This window comes from Amblyomma maculatum, chromosome 11 (genome assembly GCF_055883805.1).
Source record: "Amblyomma maculatum isolate TAMU_Amacu chromosome 11, ASM5588380v1, whole genome shotgun sequence".
Classification (NCBI taxonomy): Eukaryota; Metazoa; Arthropoda; class Arachnida; order Ixodida; family Ixodidae; genus Amblyomma; species Amblyomma maculatum.
In genome coordinates this window covers 84,803,243-84,826,304 of record NC_139354.1, presented here as the reverse complement: position 1 = coordinate 84,826,304, position 23,062 = coordinate 84,803,243, and the positions used below count along the sequence as shown (strand labels likewise).

Below are 23,062 nucleotides of genomic sequence, written 5' to 3'. Positions count from 1 at the left end.
CCAGCACCGCAGTACATATTAGCAGTCATTTTGATGGTTTCTGAAAATATTTAGCGGATTTTGAGACTATCTTGGCGAAATCCTAGACAACAGAAGTGGCAACACTGTTACCATGCCGTTTGGCGCGCGTGCGTGCGTACGTACAAAAAGTAGTCGGACTACGTATCAAGTGTCAATGTTCCTCTGTTTCGCAAAATGACGGGCAAAAACTGCTGTGCGTACGGCTGCAATAATTACTTCTCCGCAAAAGGCATGAAGTTCTTCCGTCTTCCTGGTGGTGCTAATGATAAAGCTCGCAGAGCTGAGTGGCTTCGTAGGATCAACAGAGCAAACTTCGTGCCTACGCCCTATTCAAGCCTATGTGAGGTGAGAGCGCTGACTTTTCTCCGCGATGTGAAGCCGTTCAAGACGGTGACCAAGCGCTAGTGTGGAACCGCGTGCACGAAAACCGAGCGTGTACACGTTTTGCGCTGCTTCGTATGTCTATGCTAGCGGCGACCGCAGTGAACACAATTCTTTAACGAAAAAGCGCAGATTCTCGTGAAAAGAGAAAGAAAATAATATTCGGAAGTTGGGCTGTATCCCCTTCAGGCGCCAATTAAATATTTGAAACGAGCTTTGCACCATGCATGATCAGTAGGCCAGGCAGAATCCAAATATAAAAGTTTATGCAAAAATATTTACATTTTATTCACGTCCACATATGGGGACATGGCGCCTCAAAGCTGCTACTTGATTGAAAACTTTACATTTTCTAACTAATTATTAAGCATGAATAAATGTTTCCCTCTGAGAATACCTTGACGCCTTCAAGATTGGGATACTTGTATGCAAATCAGTGTATTACGTACTGCTCTTGCGCAAAATAACGAAACACCGCGGACGTTTACAATTTCGGCATTTGTGGACGCGAAACTCTAAAAGTCCGCTGAAGCACATTTTTAATGTCTAATACCTCTGTCACACGGTCACTTTCGATCCTCATTGAACTCGATGGGCATTGAGGTTTTCAAGAAGGATTGAAGCGTCCTGTTCTATACGGGCATTTTCAATGAGCATTGAGGAATTTTCCTCGTGTGCGTTTTAGAGCTCCTGATGACGACACCTACCAGACCGCTTTCGAGTGTGCTTGAAACCTCAAGAGCGCTTGAGGAAGCAGCTTGAAGCCAAGCAGGCTCGAGCTCGATTGCACTTGAAAGTTGCCGTGTGACAACCTCGATCTGCTTTGAGTTGAATGCATATCGAGTTCAATGAGGAGTGGAACTGTCTGTGTGACAGGGTATGCAATTAAATGTGGTATGCAACATCTACATTTCCTTATTGACAAATTCATTACAATATTGTCACGTAGTGGTGACGAGGTCGACGACACAAATGAAGGGGTCGATGATTGCACTAAAGAAACTCTTTATTTGGGCTGACTTGCACCCGCAAAAGAACTAAGCAACTCGGCGGCGGCGATAGAAACAAACGTGCTGGTCGATCGTCGAACAAAGAATGCCCGTCACACTCGGCAACGCTCAATTTAAAGGCTGCACAGAACAATCTAGATAACGTCGCAAACAGCTACCAGCACGGGCTGGAACATTGTGGAAAGACACCCAAGCGGCCGGAACCTTCGAGACAGATCTCGGTGCATCTTGCGCTACAACAAAACTGATAAAGGTGTGACTCGCGACATCGAGCATTAACAAACAAAGATTACGGAACTGATACACGGTCCAGAATCAGAGTGATAAGCCTGTATGCCGGTGGCTGTTAAAAAACAACAAATACTGTTTTGAAGGTTTCGCGGCATTACTCCCCCCTTAAAAAAAAACATCGCCTCGATGTTCCAGAACAAAGAAACTTAAACATAAACACTGCAAAGTTTAAACACCACAGATTCTTTAACGCGCGTAATATGGCTTCAGTCGCACAACATGTACAATTTCTGGGTGTGCGCGTCGCCGTTGTGATGCTGACGTTCCGTCGGGAATGACTTCATAGTCCAGTGGTCCGACGCGGCGAAGGATTTTGTACGGCCCAAAGTATTGACGCAACAACTTTTCACTTAATCCGCGACGGCGAATTGGTGTCCAAACCCACACTTAGTCTCCTGCTTTGTACTCTGCGTGGCGTCGTCGTAAATTGTATCGTCGGCTGTCGGTGCGCTGTTGGTCCTTAATACGCAGCCGTGCGAGTCGTCGGGCTTTCTCTGCACGCTGCAGGTAGGCGGCGACGTTGAGGTTGTCCTCGTTGGTTACGTGCGGCAGCATTGCGTCGAGCGTCGTCGTGGGCTCCCTGCCGTACACAAGCTTAAACGGGGTCGCTCTGGTCGTCTCCTGGACTGCCGTGTTATATGCGAAGATAACGTACGGCAAGATGGCGTCCCAGGTCTTGTGTTCAGCGTCGACGTACATAGCGATCATGTCCGCGATCGTTTTGTTCAGGCGCTCCGTAAGGCCATTGGTCTGGGGATGGTACGCAGTTGTTCGTCGATGGCTTGTGTGACTGTATTCCAGGATGGCTTGCGTCAACTCTGCCGTAAACGCCGTTCCCCTGTCCGTGATGAGCACTTCTGGGGCGCCGTGTCGCAAGAGAATTTGTTCGACAAAAAATTTGGCGACTTCTGCCGCTGTACCATTTGGTAGTGCTCTTGCTTCGGCGTAACGGGTAAGGTAGTCAGTGGCCACGATGATCCACTTGTTACCCATAGACGAAGATGGAAAGGGGCCGAGGAGATCCATCCCAATTTGTGGAAAGGGCAGGATTGGGGGCGGAATCGGGTTTAGTAGTCCTGCTGGTCTGATCGGTGGCGTCTTGCGTCGTTGGCACTCACGACACGTCTTCACGTAGTGGGAAACTTCGGCAGGCAGTCGCGGCCAGTAATACTTCTCCTGGATTCGACGCAACGTGCGCGCAAATCCGAGGTGGCCTGCTGTGGGCTCGTCGTGCAACGCCTGCAGAATTTCTTGCCGAAGGGTTTTAGGCACTACGAGAAGCTGCGCGGTCTTGTTGGGTGCAAAGTTCTTCACGAGGAGGCCATTGCTTAACGTGAAGGATGATAAATGTCGCCTGAACACACCAGGAGGGGAAGCGGTCTTTCCTTCCAAGTAATTGGCTAGCGCTTTCAGCTCAGGGTCTGATCGCTGTTGTTCTGCGAAACTGCTGGCGCTTACCGGTCCCAAAAAGGCTTCATCGTCATCGTCCTTCGGGGGAGAATCGACGGGAGCGCGGGATAAGCAGTCTGCGTCGGAATGCTTCCGGCCCGACTTATAGACTACAGTCATGTCAAATTCTTGAAGTCGTAGGCTCCATCTGGCAAGGCGGCCGGAAGGATCTTTCAAATTAGCCAGCCAGCAGAGCGCGTGATGGTCGCTTACCACCTTGAATGGTCGGCCGTATAGGTATGGACGAAACTTAGATGTAGCCCAGATGATCGCAAGGCACTCCTTCTCGGTCGTCGAGTAATTTACTTCGGCTTTTGTGAGAGACCTGCTAGCGTAGGCGATTACATTTTCCTGTCCGGCAGTCTTCTGGACGAGAATGGCCCCTAGGCCTACACTGCTCGCGTCGGTGTGAATTTCGGTCTCAGCATTTTCATCAAAGTGGCCAAGTACAGGAGGGCATTGCAGGCGGCGCTTAAGTTCGTCGAAGGCTTCTCCTTGCGGCGCTTCCCATTTAAAAGGTACGTCAGCCTTTGTAAGCTGCGTCAACGGTTCGGCGATCCGCGAAAAGTTTCTGACAAATTGTCGATAATAAGCGCACAGCCCAAGGAATCGGCGCACAGCTTTCTTGTCGGCAGGCGGTGGGAATTGTGCGATTGCAGCTGTTTTCTCCGGATCTGGGCGAATACCGTCCTTGCTAATGATGTGACCTAGGAATCGGAGTTCTTCGTAGGCGAAATGACACTTCTCTGCTTTTAGCGTTAGCCCCGATGACTTGATGGCTTCCAGCACTGTCTGTAGTCGTTTTAGGTGGTCTTCAAAGTTTGACGAGAAGACAACAACGTCGTCCAAATATACCAAACAAATTTGTCACTTCAGGCCTGCCAGGACTGTGTCCATTACTCGTTGAAACGTGGCTGGTGCGGAGCAGAGGCCAAATGGCATCACCTTAAATTCATAAAGGCCGTCCGGTGTGATGAATGCGGTCTTCTCGCGATCTCTTTCGTCGACCTCAATTTGCCAATATCCGCTCTTCAGGTCCATCGATGAGAAGTACCTTGCATTGCAGAGCCGGTCGAGAGTGTCGTCGATGCGGGGAAGCGGGTAGACATCCTTCTTCGTTATGCTATTCAAGCGGCGGTAATCAACGCAGAAGCGAAGTGTGCTGTCTTTCTTCTTGACCAAAACGACTGGTGCCGCCCAGGGGCTGTTCGATGGCTGGATTACGTCATCATGCAGCATTTCCTCAACTTGATCGCGAATGGCCTGGCGTTCTCGCGGCGATACACGATAAGGGCTTTGGCGCAGAGGTCGGGCGTGTTCGTCCGTTATTATGCGATGCTTGGCCAGTGGTGTTTGTCGTACCTTCGATGACGATGAGAAGCACTCTCCGTAGCTTCAAAGCAGACTGAGAATCTGGTCTTTCCTGTTGTGGGTCAATGCCGGGTTGATGTCAAATGTGGGCTGACGGAATAGGTCCGGTGCGTCTTCCAGCGTTTGGTCGTGGAGGGAGAATACATCTTTGAGGTCCGCTAATTCGTCGAGAAAGGCGATCGTCGTGCCCTTGTTGAGATGCCGGTATTCTTCGGTGAAGTTTGTTACCAGAACCTGAGCTTGACCTCTCCGGAATTTCGTGATGCCTCTTGCGATGCCGACACCTCGTTCTAAGAGCAATTGGAGATTTACTTCGACGATGCCTTCAGCGGTTTCGATGTTGGCGCTACCTACGCAGACTGCGATACTTGATCGGGGCGGGACGTTCAATTCTTCGTCGAGGACGTTTAGAGGGGTGTGTTGCATCGACGTCGTCGTAGCAGAAATGGCTTTGTCTGCAGAGAGCTTGATGAGCTTGGATCGCAGGTCGATGATAGCCCTATGTTCATTTAGGAAGTCCATGCCTAAAATCACGTCGCGGGTGCACTGCTGCAAGACCACAAAGCTGGTGGGGTAAGTACGCCCATTTACGGTTATTCTTGCAGTGCATCGTCCCGATGGAGTAATCAGGTTGCCACCTGCGGTGCGAATCAGCGGGCCGTCCCAAGCGGTGGTAACCTTTCTGAGCTGAGAGGCTAACGGTCCACTAATGACTGAATAGTCAGCTCCGGTGTCTACTAGGGCAGTGACTCTGCGACCGTCGATATCAACTTCAAGGTCACTTGTTCGCGTCCTCGCATTGCACGTGGGCCTTGGTGTCCGATCTCGGCTCCGTCGTTTCTTCAGGTCGTGGCCGGGGCATACCGTTGTTACTTCGCTGGGCGGCGGTGTCTGCTTGCACTCTGGTCGTGTTGTCGATGTCGTCGTGTGGAGCAGCGATGAAATGGTTGCGTCGTCGTTAGTGGTCGTCGGCGGCGGAGGATCTTCGTCTTTTCGCCGTTTAGCAACCTCACCTCCAAAGGTTGCTGCCTTTAGTTTCCCCTACGGGGGCTTGGGGACCTTCCGCGCACACTACCATCATAGTTACGTCCTGGCGATGCAAAGCGGGCCCTGTACGGCGATGGAGACCTGAATCGACGGCTTGGTGGCGCAATCTCACCGCTACGCAGATAGTTGTCGATTTCTTGCGGTCGTTCACCTGGGCGTGGTCGTGGAGCGTCGACTGCAAATCCACGGAGACCGATTCGTCGGTACGGGCAGTGCCGCAGAATGTGGCCGGCCTCACCGCAGTGGAAGCATAATGGCCGGTTGTTCGGTGTCCTCCATGCGTCGCACTTCCTGGGGCTTGTTGGTCGTTGGTAGGCTTGGCGGGCGGGAGCCAAGGGGCGGTTTTCAGGAACAGGCCGGTAGCGGCGAGGGCTCGGAAAGTCATCACGTCGGGGCGGAGGTCGACGTAATGCACCAGCGTAGTTCATCGCTGTTGCCTCTTGTGCTGGAACAGTCGCAGCCGTCGCTTCAGGAACGCCCAGCGCCTGCTGGACTTCTTCACGGACGACGTCCGCGAGCGTCGCCACCTGGGGTTGTTGCGATGATGGCAGCATTCGGCGGAGCTCCTCTCGCACGATCTCCCGAATGAAGTCCCGAAGGTTCTCTCCGCTTGCAGATGCGCTGGGGTAGTGGCATGAGTAGTCTGGTTGAAGTGGTCGCTCGTAGTGGCGCATCCGGGTGTCCAACGTCTTCTCGATGGTCGATGCTTCACTTTCAAATTCTTCCACAGTTTTCGGTGGGTTCCGGACAAGCCCCGCAAAAAGCGACTCTTTAACTCTTCGCATTAGGAATTTCACTCTCTCGCCTTCAGTCATGTTAGGGTCGGCGCGGCGAAACAGGCGTTTCATCTCCTTTACGTAGGCCAGGACGGGCTCGTTTGGTAGTTGAATTCTTGATTGGAGGAGGGCCTGAGCTCTTTCTTTTCGGACAGAACTTGTAAAGGCCATCAAGAACTGTGCTTTGAATATCTCCCAATCCTTGAGAGAAGTCTCGTGATTTTCAAACCAAATTCGGACATGTCCTTGAAGAACAAAGTATACCTGCCTGAGTTTCGCAGCGTCGTTCCAGCCGTTTAAATCTACCACACGGTCGAAAAGGTCCATCCAATCTCCCGCATCTTCATCCGGATGTCCATGGAAGCAGGGGGGCTCACGGGGTTGGACGAAAACAACCGGTGCTGTAGGCTGGGCCATTGTCAGCGTCGATGCCTTCCGAGATCGAATGGGGTCAGGCAGCAGACCGTGTTCGGGTTGTAGGCCTTGAAGTTGGCGGCTGGCTCGGTGACCTGTAGGCTGGTCTTCCAGGGCGACAGGAACACGGCTTGGGTCTCCGCTTGAAGGATCAAAGGCAGCACCTCCACCAGATGTCACGTAGTGGTGACGAGGTCGACGACACAAATGAAGGGGTCGATGATTGCACTAAAGAAACTCTTTATTTGGGCTGACTTGCGCCCGCAAAAGAACTAAGCAACTCGGCGGCGGCGATAGAAACAAACGTGCTGGTCGATCGTCGAACAAAGAATGCCCGTCACACTCGGCAACGCTCAATTTAAAGGCTGCACAGAACATTCTAGATAACGTCGTAAACAGCTACCAGCACGGGCTGGAACATTGTGGAAAGACACCCAAGCGGCCGGAACCTTTGAGACAGATCTCGGTGCATCTTGCGCTACAACAAAACTGATAAAGGTGTGACTCGCGACATCGAGCATTAACAAACAAAGATTACGGAACTGATACACGGTCCAGAATCAGAGTGATAAGCCTGTATGCCGGCGGCTGTTAAAAAACAACAAATACTGTTTTGAAGGTTTCGCGGCAATATATAGTATTATTAGGCATTGGTTTAGAAAGAGGCATGCAAAAACAAGAGCTGTAGTGGTCTAAAATATTGGGCAGTGTGTTGAGCGCGCCGCGCAATTCATGGGAGCGGGGAGCCGCTTTTATTATGACGGAGGTGCCGAGCGCAGCAGAGGGCACCACCATCAACTGTTGTGTCAGCCGTCCACGAACCCGCGTATGTGTGCTGTGCTGCGGGGTGGATACTGCGCGCACTGTACGTTCTTGTTTCCTTGTGCTACCATCTCAAGCTGTTCACGACAACATTTTACAAATATACTAGTTAACGGTGTTCAGTACAGTTGGCAGTCATCTAATTTATTTTCCATTTTGGCCGTCGGCAACACCTTGGGGAAGCAACAAGACAGGAGTTGGGCTCCGAATTAAACAGCTTGGAGAGGGCGTACGAAATCAGACTCGCACAGCACGCTTCACTCGCCGTATAGCTTGCCTTTAGCATTCCTAAAGCACCTAATTCACGTTTTGGAATGTACATGTTTGAAAGGAGGGCAGTGTGGAGAATTTAAGGTATGAAGAAGCCAAAAGTGCAACACGTACGTTCGTTCGCTGACTAAAGGTGGTCATCTGTAACCCCATTATCAAAACAGTCCAAAATGGTATATTACGTTGTTTCACACGCAAACCATGCTGACAACAGTATGCCACCTGAAGCCACAAGAAACGTCGTCATTCAGTTCGAATGAATTAAATGTGGACTACCCCGCATGGAGGTAGAGATATACTAGGGACTTGAAAACGAACGACACACCAGGCAAACTGGCTATTGAATAACGGAACGCAGTGGGTCAGGTAAGGTGGAAGAAGTAGGAGGTAAAGGTTGCACAGGAAAAAAAAAACAACTTGTCCTCTACCAGGGAGGGAGAAAGAGGTTAGTGGAAGGCACGTGGCGCGATGAAAAGAGCGACCGCGAAGGTGAGCAAGGGGTTGGAATTTTCATGCGGCACAGCAAGCGCACGACAGAGAAGAAAGCGGGAAGCTAAAGACGAAGAACAATGGATACATATGAAAGTCAATAAAAAAAAGGAAACAACCGAGCTTAAGATCCAAATGAAGACCTGGGAAGAGGAAAGCAGTGCACGGCTGAAAATGGGGCGTGCAATCGAACGTGTATAAAGATGTAAGCATTGAAAATTAAGAGTCAACAACTTTGTGAAACTACACTAATCTGAGAACGAACATTTTCTTTTTTTTTTTTTCAATAAGCTGGAACATTCTTGTAACAGGTAGCTTTGAGTACCCAGAGATACGCGCTATACTTGAGACATTTAATCTCGATGCGTTATAGTTGGACGATAACTTAATTGTTCTAGAAAATGTGATCATTCTAGGTAGTTTTTATTCTTCTTGCTTAAGCAACTGGTAATATGCAAGGCATTGCCCCAAGAAATCGCTCCGGTCCTGTTTTGGTGCACATACAAAATGAAAAAAAAAAAAAAATAGAATAGCTTTGGAAAAGAAAAATAGAGGACGCAGAGGCTATAGTGTGTGCTTAATTCACTTCTACTAGATCATCCTTAGAACGCCAAAATGTTTACTATATGGTGGATATGCAGCTCTTAAAATTCTGCGAAAGAGAGGTAGTGAGGCCGGCACTCGATTTCTCACCACGAACAAAATCTGCGCCATAGGCTCGAAGCTAGGTCACAACTTACCCAAAAATGTGACTCGGGTAGTCCTTCTGGACGCCTTTGTACTTCAGATTTTGAAATCTTCCTGAGAAGTGTGGAGGTTCCAAAATTTTAGCTGCTTGGAGCACTAGAAAGTTCACACTTGAAGTAATGAAATTTCATGTGCTTTTGCTGCTTTGCTCTTTGCAAAGTCAGCGGACCGCGGCAAGAGTTCCCAAAGGGAAAAATAATTAAATTCCCCTGGAAATATTTCACGTGTAATATTGACGTTGTTATAGTTCTTGGGGGAACCATATAGCCTGATTAGTTTTGCAAAGAGTAGCCGACAAGTACCCCGGTTATAGTTCTGTAAGCAGGGGTTGGCAAGTATATCCAGTCGATCACTAATATTTCGTACCACACACTTGAAGAAATAAACACGCATTAGTGTCCGCATTTTAATTTGGCCTTATATTAATTGCCTGCTGATTAGGTGCTCATTATCTTCCTCACATTTTTCCGTTTTCTCTCAGTGCACGCCAAGAACTGCATCATACTTGCCAAGATGGCGGCGCAACATAAGTGCCTTTTCTTTGCTCTGTGCATTGACCATTTGACGCTAGTAAAGCATCTGCACTCAAATGCCCATTATAAACATATTCCCTCTTCTGTGACAGGTTTAATGCTGCATTTGACTTTTTTTTTTTCATCTCTACTGCAGGTTCATTGGTGAGCGGCACCTCAACAAATGTCCGTGGTATATGTATTTTTTAATCACTAACAAAGAATAAATGCTTGAGTCGCGTATATGTTCATTTTTTTTTTTTTGCCAGCAAATACCGCAGTGCTTTAATACGGTTCTGAATAAATGTGTTTTGCTAGCACATAAGTGGTGACTAGCACAGAAGGAACACCGAATAAAGACTACTTAAGATTTAAGATAAACGTTGGTATGTATTGATAAGCTCAAGCTGCAAAATGTAAGCAGGTATTTGTAAATAAGGTTCGTGAAAAATAAGGTGTTCCTAAAGAGGCCTTTTTTCTCTGCGAGTTAATAGCGCTCCTCGGCAGCAGCCTTTATTTCCATACGGGAAGAAAGAATGCAAAACACCACGCTTTGTTGGAAACATTGAATACAAATCTCTCATCTGGACGATTTATGACTGTCCGCATGAAGAAAAAAACGTTGAAAAAGTTTAAAATAGCAATTCAAATATCGCGCGCTTCTCCCTAAATAATATCGAAGCATGCACAGCGTCTCCAGAGAGACGTAAAGGAATTGCAGGGATCAGTTTAAGCACCTGGAATAAGTAGCCTCTTTATTAAACATCGCACCACTTGCATAGCGTGTGAAAATAGCTCTAAACAGAACTGCACCCCTCCTTTGTAGCCTCGCGGCTGCTATGTGCCGAGCAGCCAATGTGGCACCCCTGTTGCATGTCGCGCCCTCTTGCGGAAGTCGGTGGTTGTCATCGCAAAACCGGCCTGCTCTCCGGTGCCGGTCGTCACACTACCCAATATTCTAGAACACTATACAAGAGCTACTAATTCGTCCCTCCGTCTGCGGCGTTGATCTTTACTTGCTGTTTACAAACACATTTCGATGTAGCAACAAGGGATGGCGCCACATACTCGACAGTGCGGATCCAAATGATAGTGGTGCCAAATTCAAAGGCGGAAATTCGCACTCTGTGCAAAGATATAGGGAAACTTGGGTCGCGTCCACATATGTGGATGCTGCACCTTAAGGGGATATGTTTGCCACAGTGTGGTGATTTAACATGATTGCCTTGAATTGATATTTGCCTGACAAAATGAACTGGTCCCTTTTGAGGGTAGCAGGAATACCCATTCCATGACAGTATGGCTATGTTTGGTTCATCTACAATCTGTTATTTGTTCTTGTGGGCTACTTTTTACACTTTACAGGAGTCTGCTAATGTGGCAAAAATCACTTGTTTTGCACAAGTTGAATATTGCTTTGCATGCACCAAGGCTTTGCAGTGATTTTTTTTTTTTTTTTCGGATTTTATTCTCGAAGCGACTCAGGCTGTAAGGCATGCTGCTTTTGGTGATGCCGTGGCCACGGCATTTATGAGTGGCACCTGATTGAAGGACATGGTCGAAATGAACAGGAATTAAAAAGGAGATTAAAAGAAAGGTGTTAAGCAAGGAGACACAATCTCCCCAGTACTATTCACAGCTTGCTTAGAAGAAGTATTTAGAGACTTGGAATGGCAGCAGTTAGGTATACGGATAGATGGAGAATACCTCAGTAAAGAAATATTGATGGCCTAGACAGGAAAAGTAGAAAGGTAGGCTTGAAAATCATTATGCAGAAGACTAAGGTAATGTTCAGTAGCCTAGGGAAGGAACAGCAGTTTACGTTAGGTAGCGAAGCACTGGAAGTAGTAGGCGAATATGTCTACTGAGGACAGGTAGTAACAGCAGATCCGGACCATGAAAGGAGAATAAGATTGGGATGGAGCGCATTAGGCAAGCACTTCCAGATTATGATTAGCAGCTTACCGGCATCGCTCAAGAGTAAAGTATACAACAGTTGAATCTTACCTGTACTTACCTATGGGGCTGAAACGTGGAGGCTAACAAAGAGGGTTCTACTTAAGTTGAGGACGACGCAGAAGGCTATGGAAAGAAAAATGGTAGGGATAACGTTAAGAGATCGGAAACGTGCAGAGTGGGTCAGAGAAATAACTCAAGTCACTGACATTCTAGTGGGAATCAAGAAGAAGAAATGGGCATGGGCAGAACATGTTGCACGAAGAAAGGATAACTGATGGTCGCTTAGGGTAACAAACTGGATTCCAAGGGAAGGAAAGCATAGCAGGGGGCGGCAGAAAGTTAGCTGGGCAGTTCCTAGGGGTCAAGTGGATGCAGCTAGCACAAGACCGGGTTAATTGGAGGAATACAGGAGAGGTTTTTGCCCTGCGGCGGGTATAGTCAGGCTGATGATGATGATGATGATAAAGGAGATCGATGCAGCAGTGTGCCCATATTGAGAGTCATGTAGTCTCATTACCAAGGCCCACAGTTAAGCTAGGCATCACTTGGAAGCAGGCTGCCATCACTGCCCATCTCACTGGTCCAAAACCAAATGTCTCTGACAATGTGGCGTGCTAATGTTGTGGAGTCTTGAGTCCACTGCAGCTTTGTACGAGATTATTCAGTGTTTGTCTCCGCCCCTCACACTTGACTCATTGTATATTTTTCAGCTGCTTCAAAGCGGGTGCTGTACTCCAGGGTTCTGAAAGCCCTGACATAGGCCTTGAAAAGGAAGTGGCTAGCAGTACTGTTATCGTAGAGCAGTGCAGGCCCAATGCTTGTCTTGTAGAACTGGCGTAGTGCAAATGTGGACTTTTTCTTGATAGCTGTGGCCCACATTTGTTTAGCTTGTTGCATGCTGATGCCAATGGGTGTGCGGCCCGACCTCATTCACTGATTTCGCAGATGTTTGTTCAGTCCTAAGGCAGACAAATATGACATGGCATCAATTGGTCAGCGGCTTGTGTAATGTCATGGCACTACATGGCAGAACTGCTGACTTGGGTAGCCTTTTTGAGATGGGAATCGGACCTGCCGGTATCACTAGACCCAAAGTCAGACAGGATACTCCTAGGCCATACAGGTATGTTCGTAGGGATTGGCTAAAGTGGGGTTTCATATCTATCTACGTCGGGTGGTCTCTCACACGGTGCGGTAGATTACAACTGTATGACAGTATGTGCAAACTGAGGCCGAGGGTGAAAACGGAAATGCTGACACACTGAATTTTCATTTGGCTTCACCACGCTAAATTGTCATTTTATTAATGCGAAAGCAATGCTTCGCTATGTTCACAGATTTGTCCGCAGACCGTGTCTGCAAAATCGTGTTCACAGCAAGTTGTGAGTAATTGAGAAGTGTTAGAGGTTAATAAGTGGTATCAATCGATATAGGGTGACGTAATGTTGTGTCCCAAAAATAATTAGACCAATAAGTTAATTAGGTAAATAATTAGAGGCAAAAAATGTAAACGTAAAGGCAAAAATGGTTTCATTAGCCAATGGCTTGGTGCCACATTTGAATGTATCAAATACTAAAATAGTTAATTAAATTAGTCAGTTAAGGTGACGTCAAGGATGTGATGTCATGCAACCTGAAGTCGAGCCAAAAAAGGGCATAGGAAGGGGTTGGCGCGTAATTTGAAAGTACCAAAGACTTAAGTAGTTAATTAAGGCAGTCAATTAGGGTGACGTCAAAGATGTGACGTCACACAACCGGAAGTAGAGCTGAAAAAGGGCATAGGAAGGGGTTGGCGCGCAATTTGAAAGTACCAAAGACTTAAGTAGGTAATTAAGGCAGTCAATTAGGGTGACGTCAAAGATGTGACGTCACACAACCGGAAGTAGTGCTGAAAAAGGGCATAAGAAGGGGTTGGCGCACAATTTGAAAGTACCGGACTAAAAGGGGTAAACAAGAAGTGAATTAAGCAACTAGAAACAACCAAAAGCAACCAACAGCAGCATCCATACTTTCGGATTACTTCAATGCAGCTTCTGCAGTGCTCTTCAATTTTTTTTAGTCTTCTTCCCTTACCTCTGTAGCCCCGACTGCCACCTCCCCCCTCCCCCCCCCCCCTTTTTTCTTCATTTCGGCAGCACCTGCTTTTTAGGCATAAACATAGGTTTTTTGAAGTATAACTACAGTTTCTGCATCAGAGTTATACTGCCAGTGGGGGCGGGCATCAGAAAATTGATATTCGTGTTCTAGTTACCTCATTATCTGAAATCTGACTGCTATGTATAATATTTATGCTTAGGGTCCCGTAAATGGTTAGAGGTTTGTTGCTGACCATTAATAAGAGTTCGCAGTGAAGTTCGCAGGGGTCAAGTGGATGCAGCTAGCACAGAACCGGGTTAATTGGAGAAATATGGGAGAGGTCTTCACCCTGCAGTGGGCATAGTCAGGCTACTGATGATGATGATATCATAGCCAACGCAGCACCCTACCTGTTGTTATAGTAGCATTACTGCGATTTGCAATTTTTGCTCTGAGAGCTGTTTGTGGGTGGCCAATCTCAGCTTTCATGTAGCTGAATGAAGACCCTTGTAGTTGTAGCACTTTGCCCCTTGGCTTGGCTTTACACCAAGCCAAGGCAAGCCAAGAGCGAAAGCAGATAAAGAAAAGAAAAAGGACAACTGTAAAGAACACTGGGCATTTTCGATTTTCCGATCGCAGATTACTTGCTGACAGGTCCCGGCTTCTTTCCTGGCAAGAAGTAGCGTTATGATCACATCATCTTGAATACCAGAGGGCACAGACTCCTGCCGTCATCTGCTATAGAAGACGGTCTCCATGACGGACTTCTTTTGCAGTGACGCCGCAAGCTCGTTTGTCTTCAGCATGTGTGTAATGTGTAGACAACAGAAGCACTGATCAGTTGATTCTTTTTGCAAACAGAGCATGACATGCCTGGGTTTGAACTGTTTGACAGAACTAGACAGAACTCAGCTTGGCAGGGCTTGCATTTCATTGCTGCTCGTGAACTGCTCCCAAGGCTGAAGTAGCCCAACTCGCTGTGCTTGAAAACAGACGAAACCATTTGCAAAAACATTTGCAACAAGTGTTAGCTGCTCCAGCACACAGTGGTTTGTTTGCGACTCAGGCCTGTGCACTGAAAAAAAGTGCCAAAATGAACTTTTGGGCAGCATGAGCAGACAATCCGTGCTCAGGGCTCTAAACACGTCTGAGTGTTGTGAATTTCAACGTAAGAAGGTGAAGATTCAAAGCTTTGCAGCTTAAATTACTAGCACACTCTATTTAACACAAAACTTACACCAAAGGACAGGAACATGATGCAGGTAATGCGTGCTCATTACCTGTATTGTGCCCCTGTCCTTTGGTGTAAGTTTTGTGTTAAATACAGCGCACTAGTAAATTAATAAGGTAAACTGACTAGCGACATTTGCAGCATTACTTGTCTTATGGGTGTTTAGAGAACAGCTACGGAGCTTATGTCACAGTTTAATGCACAATATCATGTGCAAGAACACGAAAAGTACTCGGAATATGCACTGATTTTAACTCAGTATGGCTGCCGGCACAGCGCTACTTTCCCGGGAGCTGTACTGGCGGGAGGAGCTTCTAGGCTGCCCGAGAAAAAATCGAATGCTAAACTCGTGTCAGCAAGTAGTCTGGGACTACCCGGGACAGAAAATCGAGCTTGTCCACTGAGGACATAGAATGGACTTGACAGCTCTTGCCAAATGGTATAATCAACCTAGCTGGATTTAGCAAGCTTTTTATCGGTTTCGAAAAGTGTGACACTTTCTTGCTGATAGATGCGTGCTGCTCTTCTTTTTTTTTTTCCCCTGAAGGAACACTTTACGATCGATCAGTTCGAGCGTATCCCCCTCGAGCGGTATGGCATCAAGAAGTTGCGTCCCGATGCTGTGCCCACCGTCTTCTCCTATGAAGCTATCAAACCGAAGCCCAGGGGAAAAATCAAGAAAGTGCTTGCCAAAGGTAAGCATCCACATGCACAAACTTTAGAGGAGGTGTTCACATGACGTCATGGGCACTGTTTTGTTGTACAGAGTGCGGCTTCAGCGTCGCAAGTCAAAGCAAGTGATAAGCAGAGAAGACATGCACATGTATTTTGTATTGCTTCACGTACAGTCTTCTGGAATTTTATCAAGAATTCAGGGGGCACTTCAACGACCTATCAGAGGCAAAAGCTTTTAAAACCACCACTGTCGCTGCCCTCTGTTTGGCCACTGCTTGTGTATGCATATGCTCGTGTTTTGTGTTGTATATGTTGCTTGTTTATGGCTAGTTGGTGTAAATGTGTCGCGCTGCAAGCACAATGTTTAGGCTCGGAGGCTTTTGGGGGTCTTGATAATGTTTTTTTTAATGAATGTCAAGTAATTACTCCCTTATTAATTACTCCATCTTGGGAGATTCCCCTCAGTATTTGCTGTAATAATTATCCTTTCGTTAGTAATGTAAGTGGTTTCTCAATGCAGAATGCATGGGTCGTCACTGATTCTGGGCCACAAGTCCCAGAGGCCCGTTAAGATCACTATTCACTGTTAGCCAGAACGGGGAAAGGGGGCGGGGTCAGCTTTTGGTTATGGATATCACATGTTTGGATCAACTAGGAAGAAAATGATGTGTCTATAGTTACAATAGTTGCATATTCTGCTTTCGGACAAATGCCAGTACATCAGGAAAGACCCAGAAATTAAATGTTTGCTGAGGACAGCAGTTGGATGGAGCTCTCCTTGCTGTCCCATCAAGGTGGAAGCGCCTCAGTCTAAATTTCTTACAAAGTTCTGCAACTTTCGAATTAGCTGCCAAGCGTTTAAGGCAGTGATCAAAACTTTGCTAAGGTGCATAATTAGCCCAGCACGCGCTGTTGCTACTGCATGTTAAGTTTAGCTGGTTTATCATTGGGGAGCAATTAATTGCATCAACCCCTGTAGTCAAAGGGCTGCCAGTAAGTGTGGCCAAGCGACTTTCCGTAAAGCTTACTGGACCAGCTGGTATGTTCCTTCTTGGAAGAATGCTGCAAGGGCCATATTTTCTGAAATGTGTTGAACAAAAGTGAAATGAAATTTTACAAAATATGCAGCCCTGATCTCCAAAATCTTGGTGCATGTTGTCTGAGACACAGTTGCCCGTGGCACCGTTGCTTCATGTTGCTGGAGTATATTTGCGGACTTGCATATTTTCATTGATTGGCTCCCTAACATTGTCACTTTACCTTTCTATACTGCTCCGCTGTTCTTTGTGCGCACCTTGTATTTCACTCGTACATTTTCTGCAGCTAGTGAGCCGCGCCCATCAGCGAGTTGAATCTCAAAAACATTCTTGATTTGTGTCAGTTGCAGCAGCCTTTAATGCTGCAGCCACTGATTTTCTGGGCAAGCTAGGGACACTAAGGAAACGGTTGGAAATATTCGGGACACAGGATATCAGAGAATTCAGGTCAAAGCTTGGTTTCTCTTTATAAGTACTAGAATATTTTAAATGCTGCAACTTTTCGAAACTTGGAAGCAAAAATTTAGCAGCGTTCACACGGGGTGGGGCATGAAAGAAGTGCCCATTTATTAGCCCTTTCACTGTCGGGTGTTTCTGGCCGTGACGCACCCCCAGTGTCGGCTTGGTTTCAGGGAACGAGCATATCAGGGAACGAGCATGGCGATTTATTTTTGATTATGATTGCTATACAACTAACATAGTCAACGGAATATGCATATTTCAGTGTTCTGCAGGTGTTGTTAATTAACATCATCTTCATTATCAGCCTGATTATAAATTAGATAAGTGAGGATAATGTAAGAAAAAAAACTGCATAATACTTCTTGAGAGATCGAATCCAAGCTCGACTCGTATTTATAATCAAAAGAGCCACCGCTCCTGTCTGCAGTCGAAGGTCCCACACGGTCAGCCATCCGAAAGTAACCGTGTGCACGGAGGGCGCACTTTCGGTGGCCTGCACATTGTGAATGGCACATTGTGAATTCACGATCACAAAGGGAGGTGGAAAGAGGCTAAAACAACCTCCTTTGCTGCTGATAGCCGCAAGCAAGGGCGCGGCAAGAGAGAGCGAAAGCAGCGATTGAGTCCTGTGCCGACCTATTGGAGAGACAATGGTGCGAGCCCCTGAATGTGACGCGTCGTAGCAGACACGCCAACAGAATAAAAATAAAAACCTGCAAACCTGCGGCAGATGGCAGAACAACCCTTGAACCCGTAACCGCTGCACGTGCCGCAAAACGCGCTCGCCGCATGATCTCTTAGCGTGATAAAGTAGCGCACGGAGCGACTGCGCCCCCCAGCAACGAAGGTGGCGGGGGTGGGCGCGGTCACTCCATACTCTTCAGTATATACTTGCCAACACAATGCGGGGTGAAAATATGAATTTGACAGATGGCGCAGCCTGTTCAAAGAAACTAGCTTCGCGCTCAGGCGCGATGTTTTGAATGCATGATATAGAATGTACCGGTACGTCAGTGACGCTGTGGAGGGGGGGAGCACGAAAACGTATCGGTACGTTCGTGACAGAGAAAGGGTTAGAAGAGTTATTCATTATTGTGTTTCCTGTTTTGTATACGTGATTCAACTGGGTGAAAATATTTAATGAGGGTAACAGTACTGGACTGACGAGCACGTTGGCAAGCATGATCCAGGTGTGCTTTGGGGCTCTGCGGTACTGATTTGATTATGGTAGTGTGCAATTTGAATTAATTTTTGCTTCTGCAGAGTTGGGGCAGCTGTCCCTTACCATTCGCGAGTGTGCATGGGCATAACTCAGGGGCGTGTAGTGCCTATCCCACTAGAGGGCTGTTCTGTGGCTAGGTATCGCCTTTGCAGACAAGGGATTTGATTGTGCATGTTAACATAGGTGCACTAATTGCGTCAAAACAAGCTTTTTGGTTTATGCGCAGTCCTTGCTGGAAGTATGGTGGCTACAGGGCTTCCTTTATGGTCATGCAGCACAGTACAAGCAGCTGCAACAGTCTTTGGCACTCATTGCGAGTGGTTGCAGTTAAAAACATTATGAAGGCGAGAGTAGTAACCTTCGTCATCACCCCTCCAAAACTTGCGCTTTCATAGATGGTTCCAAAATGCACCACTACTCAGCTCAAAGCCAAAGTGCTTGGCTTCTTTATTATCGGCAAATACTTGGCTTCCTGTTGTGAATATAAACAGGTTCAGGTAGCAGAGACCGAGCCGGAGGTCAGATGAGACACTGCTCGTTGTCTGGGCCTCTTTCTTCTGCTCCATCGATTTGCGGCGCTTGCACTGCACCCTATATGTTTGACCAGGCCTTCTGGGGTAGTGTGCAGATCCTGCAGCTTTTGTGTTATCCTTGTTCCAGGTCCCATCCGGATGACTAGGAACAGCTGTCTCTTCAGGCCCACACGGCCACCACACCCTGGTAAGTGGGCCCACGTACACTCACTTAGTTCCTGGTTGCCATGTTCACCACTGAGTTGGGGAGGACAATTATCTCATATCCGCCCTAAGGTAGAGGCCTTTTCTAGTGTGGCTTTTGCTTTATTACTCGGGCGTCCATGTTCCCTAAGTGCATGCTTGGTATGCTGAGTGGTTGCGCCAGGTGTTATGCAGATTCCAGTGTCGGAATGATTTGTACTTGGTGCTGATGCATGCCCAGCTTAGAAATGAGAAATTGGGTGACTATTCAACTTTTCTTTGGTGCGGAGAAATGATTGTGATGCTGAACTAGTTTCTTCAGGCTGACCAGCTGCGAACAGCATGGCTGCCTGCTTTGCAGTCTGCAAAAGATTAAACATGTTTTGACATAAAGCTGGGCATTTAGCATGAAGGAGGAAATAGCCTTCCTGAAGCTGTGGGTTTCAGGGATAGTGAAGGCAGAATCAACTCATGCAGTAGAGATAAGCAAGAGAATACATAAGTGTGGACAGCGTAAAAGCGGAATGCAAAAATTGCGCAAATCATCGCAGGAATTGAAGTGATATAGCTTTGAACGGGAAGAAGAAAAAAAAAAACCTTAGAAGGATAAATACCCGGAATAGGGCTGAAAATTGACGAATGTAGGAAAGAATTAACCTGCTACTTTAATTTACTGGGTAAGGCGCGAAGTGTCACTGTTCCTGTTAAAAGAAATCCACATGGTTCTTCACAACTGAGGTGTAGTTTCATATGATGCAGCACAACGAAAGGAAAAAAATGTTATTTTGCACACTTTTGCATTTTTTAGTATCTGTGTCTTTCTTCGGTTTTTCTCGCATTTACCATATAAACCGGAGTATAGGCAGAGATTTTTTCTTATAAAAAGGAAAGCAAAGTCGCCTCTCGTCTTATATAGCGGTTGGTTGGTAACAACTTTATTTATAGTCCTGCAGAGCTTAACTTTATTTATAGTCCTGCAGAGCTTTCGCCGATGGGGCCTTAGGTCTCCCGCGTGGGGACGTCGAAATGTTGCCTCTTCGTCGCCTCGCGGGCCTCCTGGAGGGTCCAGAGTTTGTCACCGAAGTTGGGGCTGCGCAAGGCAGTGGTGAACTGCGACGGGAGGGTTCCTGAGTTAACACCATGCGGGTTTTTGTTACAGTTCCAGAGCATGTGACTTAAGTGGCTATACCAGCGTCGCAGACCTTGCATATATTTGTCGGGTATGTGGCTGGGTAGAGCCTGTGGTATTGTTCTGGGTTGGGGTACGTGAGCGTCTGTAGTTGTCTAAGGGCCACCGCGTGCGCCCTGTCCAGCTTGTCGCTGGACGGAGGGATGGTTCGGCTGGCCAGGCAAAGGGCCTTGGTAATTTCGTTGTAGCTGATCAAGCACTGTTTGGTGCTTGACCATGGACGACGGTCCCCGGCATGGTTTTCGAGCTTGCGCGCCTTGGCGTGTGCCGTCTCGTTTCAGTTGCAATGAGTCTTCGATACTTCTGCCATGTGCGCCGGGAACCACTGAATTCTGGTTTGGAATTCTACCTCCCGCCGGACTTTTTGATTGCTCAGGGCTCGGACCGCTTTCTGTGAGATCTATCCTTTGGTGAAGTTTCAGACAGTTCGACGCAAGTCGCAGAGAACCGGGATGCACGTCGGATCCGTGAGGGTGAGTGCCACCGCCGCTTCCTCCGCCTCTTCTGCGCGTTCGCACGCTACACTTGCCGTTGTGCGCGCTTTGCCACACGAATCGACGACTGCAACTGCGAATCGTGAACGTTTTGCGTATTCTGTGGCGTCAACGAACCTTGTCCCCATGATGACTCCGTGGCTGCGTAGGTGAGCTCTGGCCTTGGCCACTTTTCTTCTCCGGTTGTGTTCCGGGTGGACGTTCCGTGGAATCTGGTCGAATCTTAGCGTTTGTCTGATCGCGTCCGGAAGGGCGACTTTCTGGCCTTGTTGTGCGCATTAACGGATGCCAAGACTTTCTATGATCTGGTGGCCTGCTGTCGTTCCCATTAATCTTTCTAGTTGTGAAGTGTGCTGCGCTTCGTGATTTCGCTAAGCGTGTTGTGAAGCCTGAGCTGGAGCAAGTGGTGCATGCTGGTGGACTCGGGCAGACCCAGTGCTATCTTGTACACCCTACAAATGAGGACATTGATCTTGGCATCTCCTCCCTCGTACCAGTTGTGGAATGCCGCAACATCGAATGGATGGAATCAATTTTATTAGATAAAAAATTAGTCTTCCAAGGTGGTCTACTAGTGCGTTAGCCGTCTTGTGCTTTAATTTAGTTATTGATTATCATGCCGATGACCCTAATTGTGTGCACTATCGGGATGGTTGCTTTGTTTATCATGCGTAGTCTGATCTCTTCGCATTCTCGCTTGGTCGCTTTATGACCACTCCCGGGGAGTCTGCCGCTCACGTGGGGTGGTAGAGTAGGAGCTTGGACTTTTTCGGCGAACGTCATAATCCTGTACCCACAAGGTGTTGTATTGTACGTACTTGTTTTTTTCTTTTCCGAGAATATACACTGTAGCGTCTACAGAACTGCGTTCAGGCTTCAAGCTTCCAAAAGTTATAATTTTTTCTATGTACAAAGTGGCAAAGTTTTTTTTTCGGCTTGATAATGCGCGTAGGCTAGAGCCAGCAGGTGCTTCAGTTAATTTGGTCCAAGTTGCAGGGATGGAAATTGAGTCAAACGAATGCTGATGTTCAAAGCTGCACGTCTGCTGCTGCGGGCATGAGTTATCGCTCGGCTCTTCTGCTGCCGGCTCCTCGGAAGCATTGTCAAACATCCTTGACGGTCCATGGCTGTCGTCTGCACCACTGGCATTACTGGCACTGCGCTTTTGTCGTTTAGCGGCCGGTTGGTCGCAGAGGTTCCTCAACTTCCTTTTCGATGTCTTCTTAGGCAGAAGATGGTTCGGATAATGGTCGAATAGCTTTGGCACGGTTTCGGGCTTAAGGCGTGGTCTATCTCTAGCGAGCTCGTTGACGATGCCGTTCGTCACTGAACGTTCTCTTGATGTAGCTCTCCTTAAAATATTTTTCGCGGACAACACACGTTGAAGTCAACTTGCGGTCCTGTCTATTAATCAGCCGTTTCCACTACGCAAGCTGCACAGGGTACGATGGCACACCGAACATAGAAACCTAGTCCCGATTCGAGCGGTAGCCACTCCGACAGAGCGGCACGAAACATATGCCTTTTCCCTGCCCTGATGCTTTATTTTTAGCATCGTTGCAAATTTAATTCTCTCACATGAATGCAAGGAACAGAACCACTAAAACAAAAGAACAGCTCGAACCACTGATGGCTCGGCCAGCGCAACTGAGGCAAAGCAAGGGCGCGCCGGCGGCCAACGGCGTCGACGGCGCCTTTACGATGAGGAGCGCCCCTGGCGGCCAAAGTTGGAAGGCATCGCCGGGGCGGCCATTTCCTCCCATTGAGAGACCCCTCCGCATGGCACACTAGCAAGTATATTCTAGGCACTATACCGCCAGCCAACCAAAACTCGCCATTTTACTCACGTGCGGTGGCAGTCCAATAGCGGGGCGTGTTTCACGCGATTTTGTTCCTTTGTTTTTCGCTTCGGTGGGCTCGCTCATTATCACCAACCGACATATAGGAATGGCCTGAATCGCTATCTTTCGAACGACACCAAGATTATGGCCGCGGATCGCATATTTCTCGAACTGCGGGAGATCGAAATTCGGTGTGATTTGACCTCAGTTTAAAGGGTCACACGTGCAGATTCTCGTCTTTGGAACGCTGTAACGCGCAAATTAGGCGATATTTTTCAACGAAGCTTCGGAGATAGCTGCGGAAAAATTTCAGAATCGCGAAAACGAGAAGATTGAAAATCCGATTTTCTGACCGATTTTCGGCTGCAAAGACCCGGGTCCCCCCTTAAGCAGTGCATGCTCCATGGTCTTGCTGACGCAAGACGTTAGCGATATGGGGCAAAGGTTGTCGAGGCTCGGTGCTTTCCCGGGTTTCGGAATTAGTACCATTCTCACAGTTTTCCGTTGTTGCAGGAGGGTGCCATGTTGCCAGCAGTCATTGATGAATGCCATTAACCGTT

The 23,062-nt window shown here is 47.7% G+C and overlaps 1 protein-coding gene across 4 annotated transcripts in view; it reads left to right on the top strand.

The window, feature by feature from the left end:
• Nucleotides 1-120: 120 nt before the first annotated feature.
• Nucleotides 121-23,062, top strand: part of LOC146174295 (THAP domain-containing protein 1-like) — a 92,588-nt gene continuing 69,646 nt past the window's right edge. For 3 of the 4 annotated variants that reach the window (XM_084585011.1, XM_084585010.1, XM_084585012.1), the window contains exons 1-3: nucleotides 121-366; nucleotides 15,414-15,561; nucleotides 18,923-18,982. In XM_084585011.1, the coding sequence (XP_084441137.1) occupies nucleotides 196-366; nucleotides 15,414-15,561; nucleotides 18,923-18,982 (379 nt within the window). In that variant the 5' untranslated portion in view covers nucleotides 121-195. The remainder of the gene's footprint in view (nucleotides 367-15,413; nucleotides 15,562-18,922; nucleotides 18,983-23,062) is intronic. The other variant, XR_014702291.1, reaches the window with a different exon arrangement.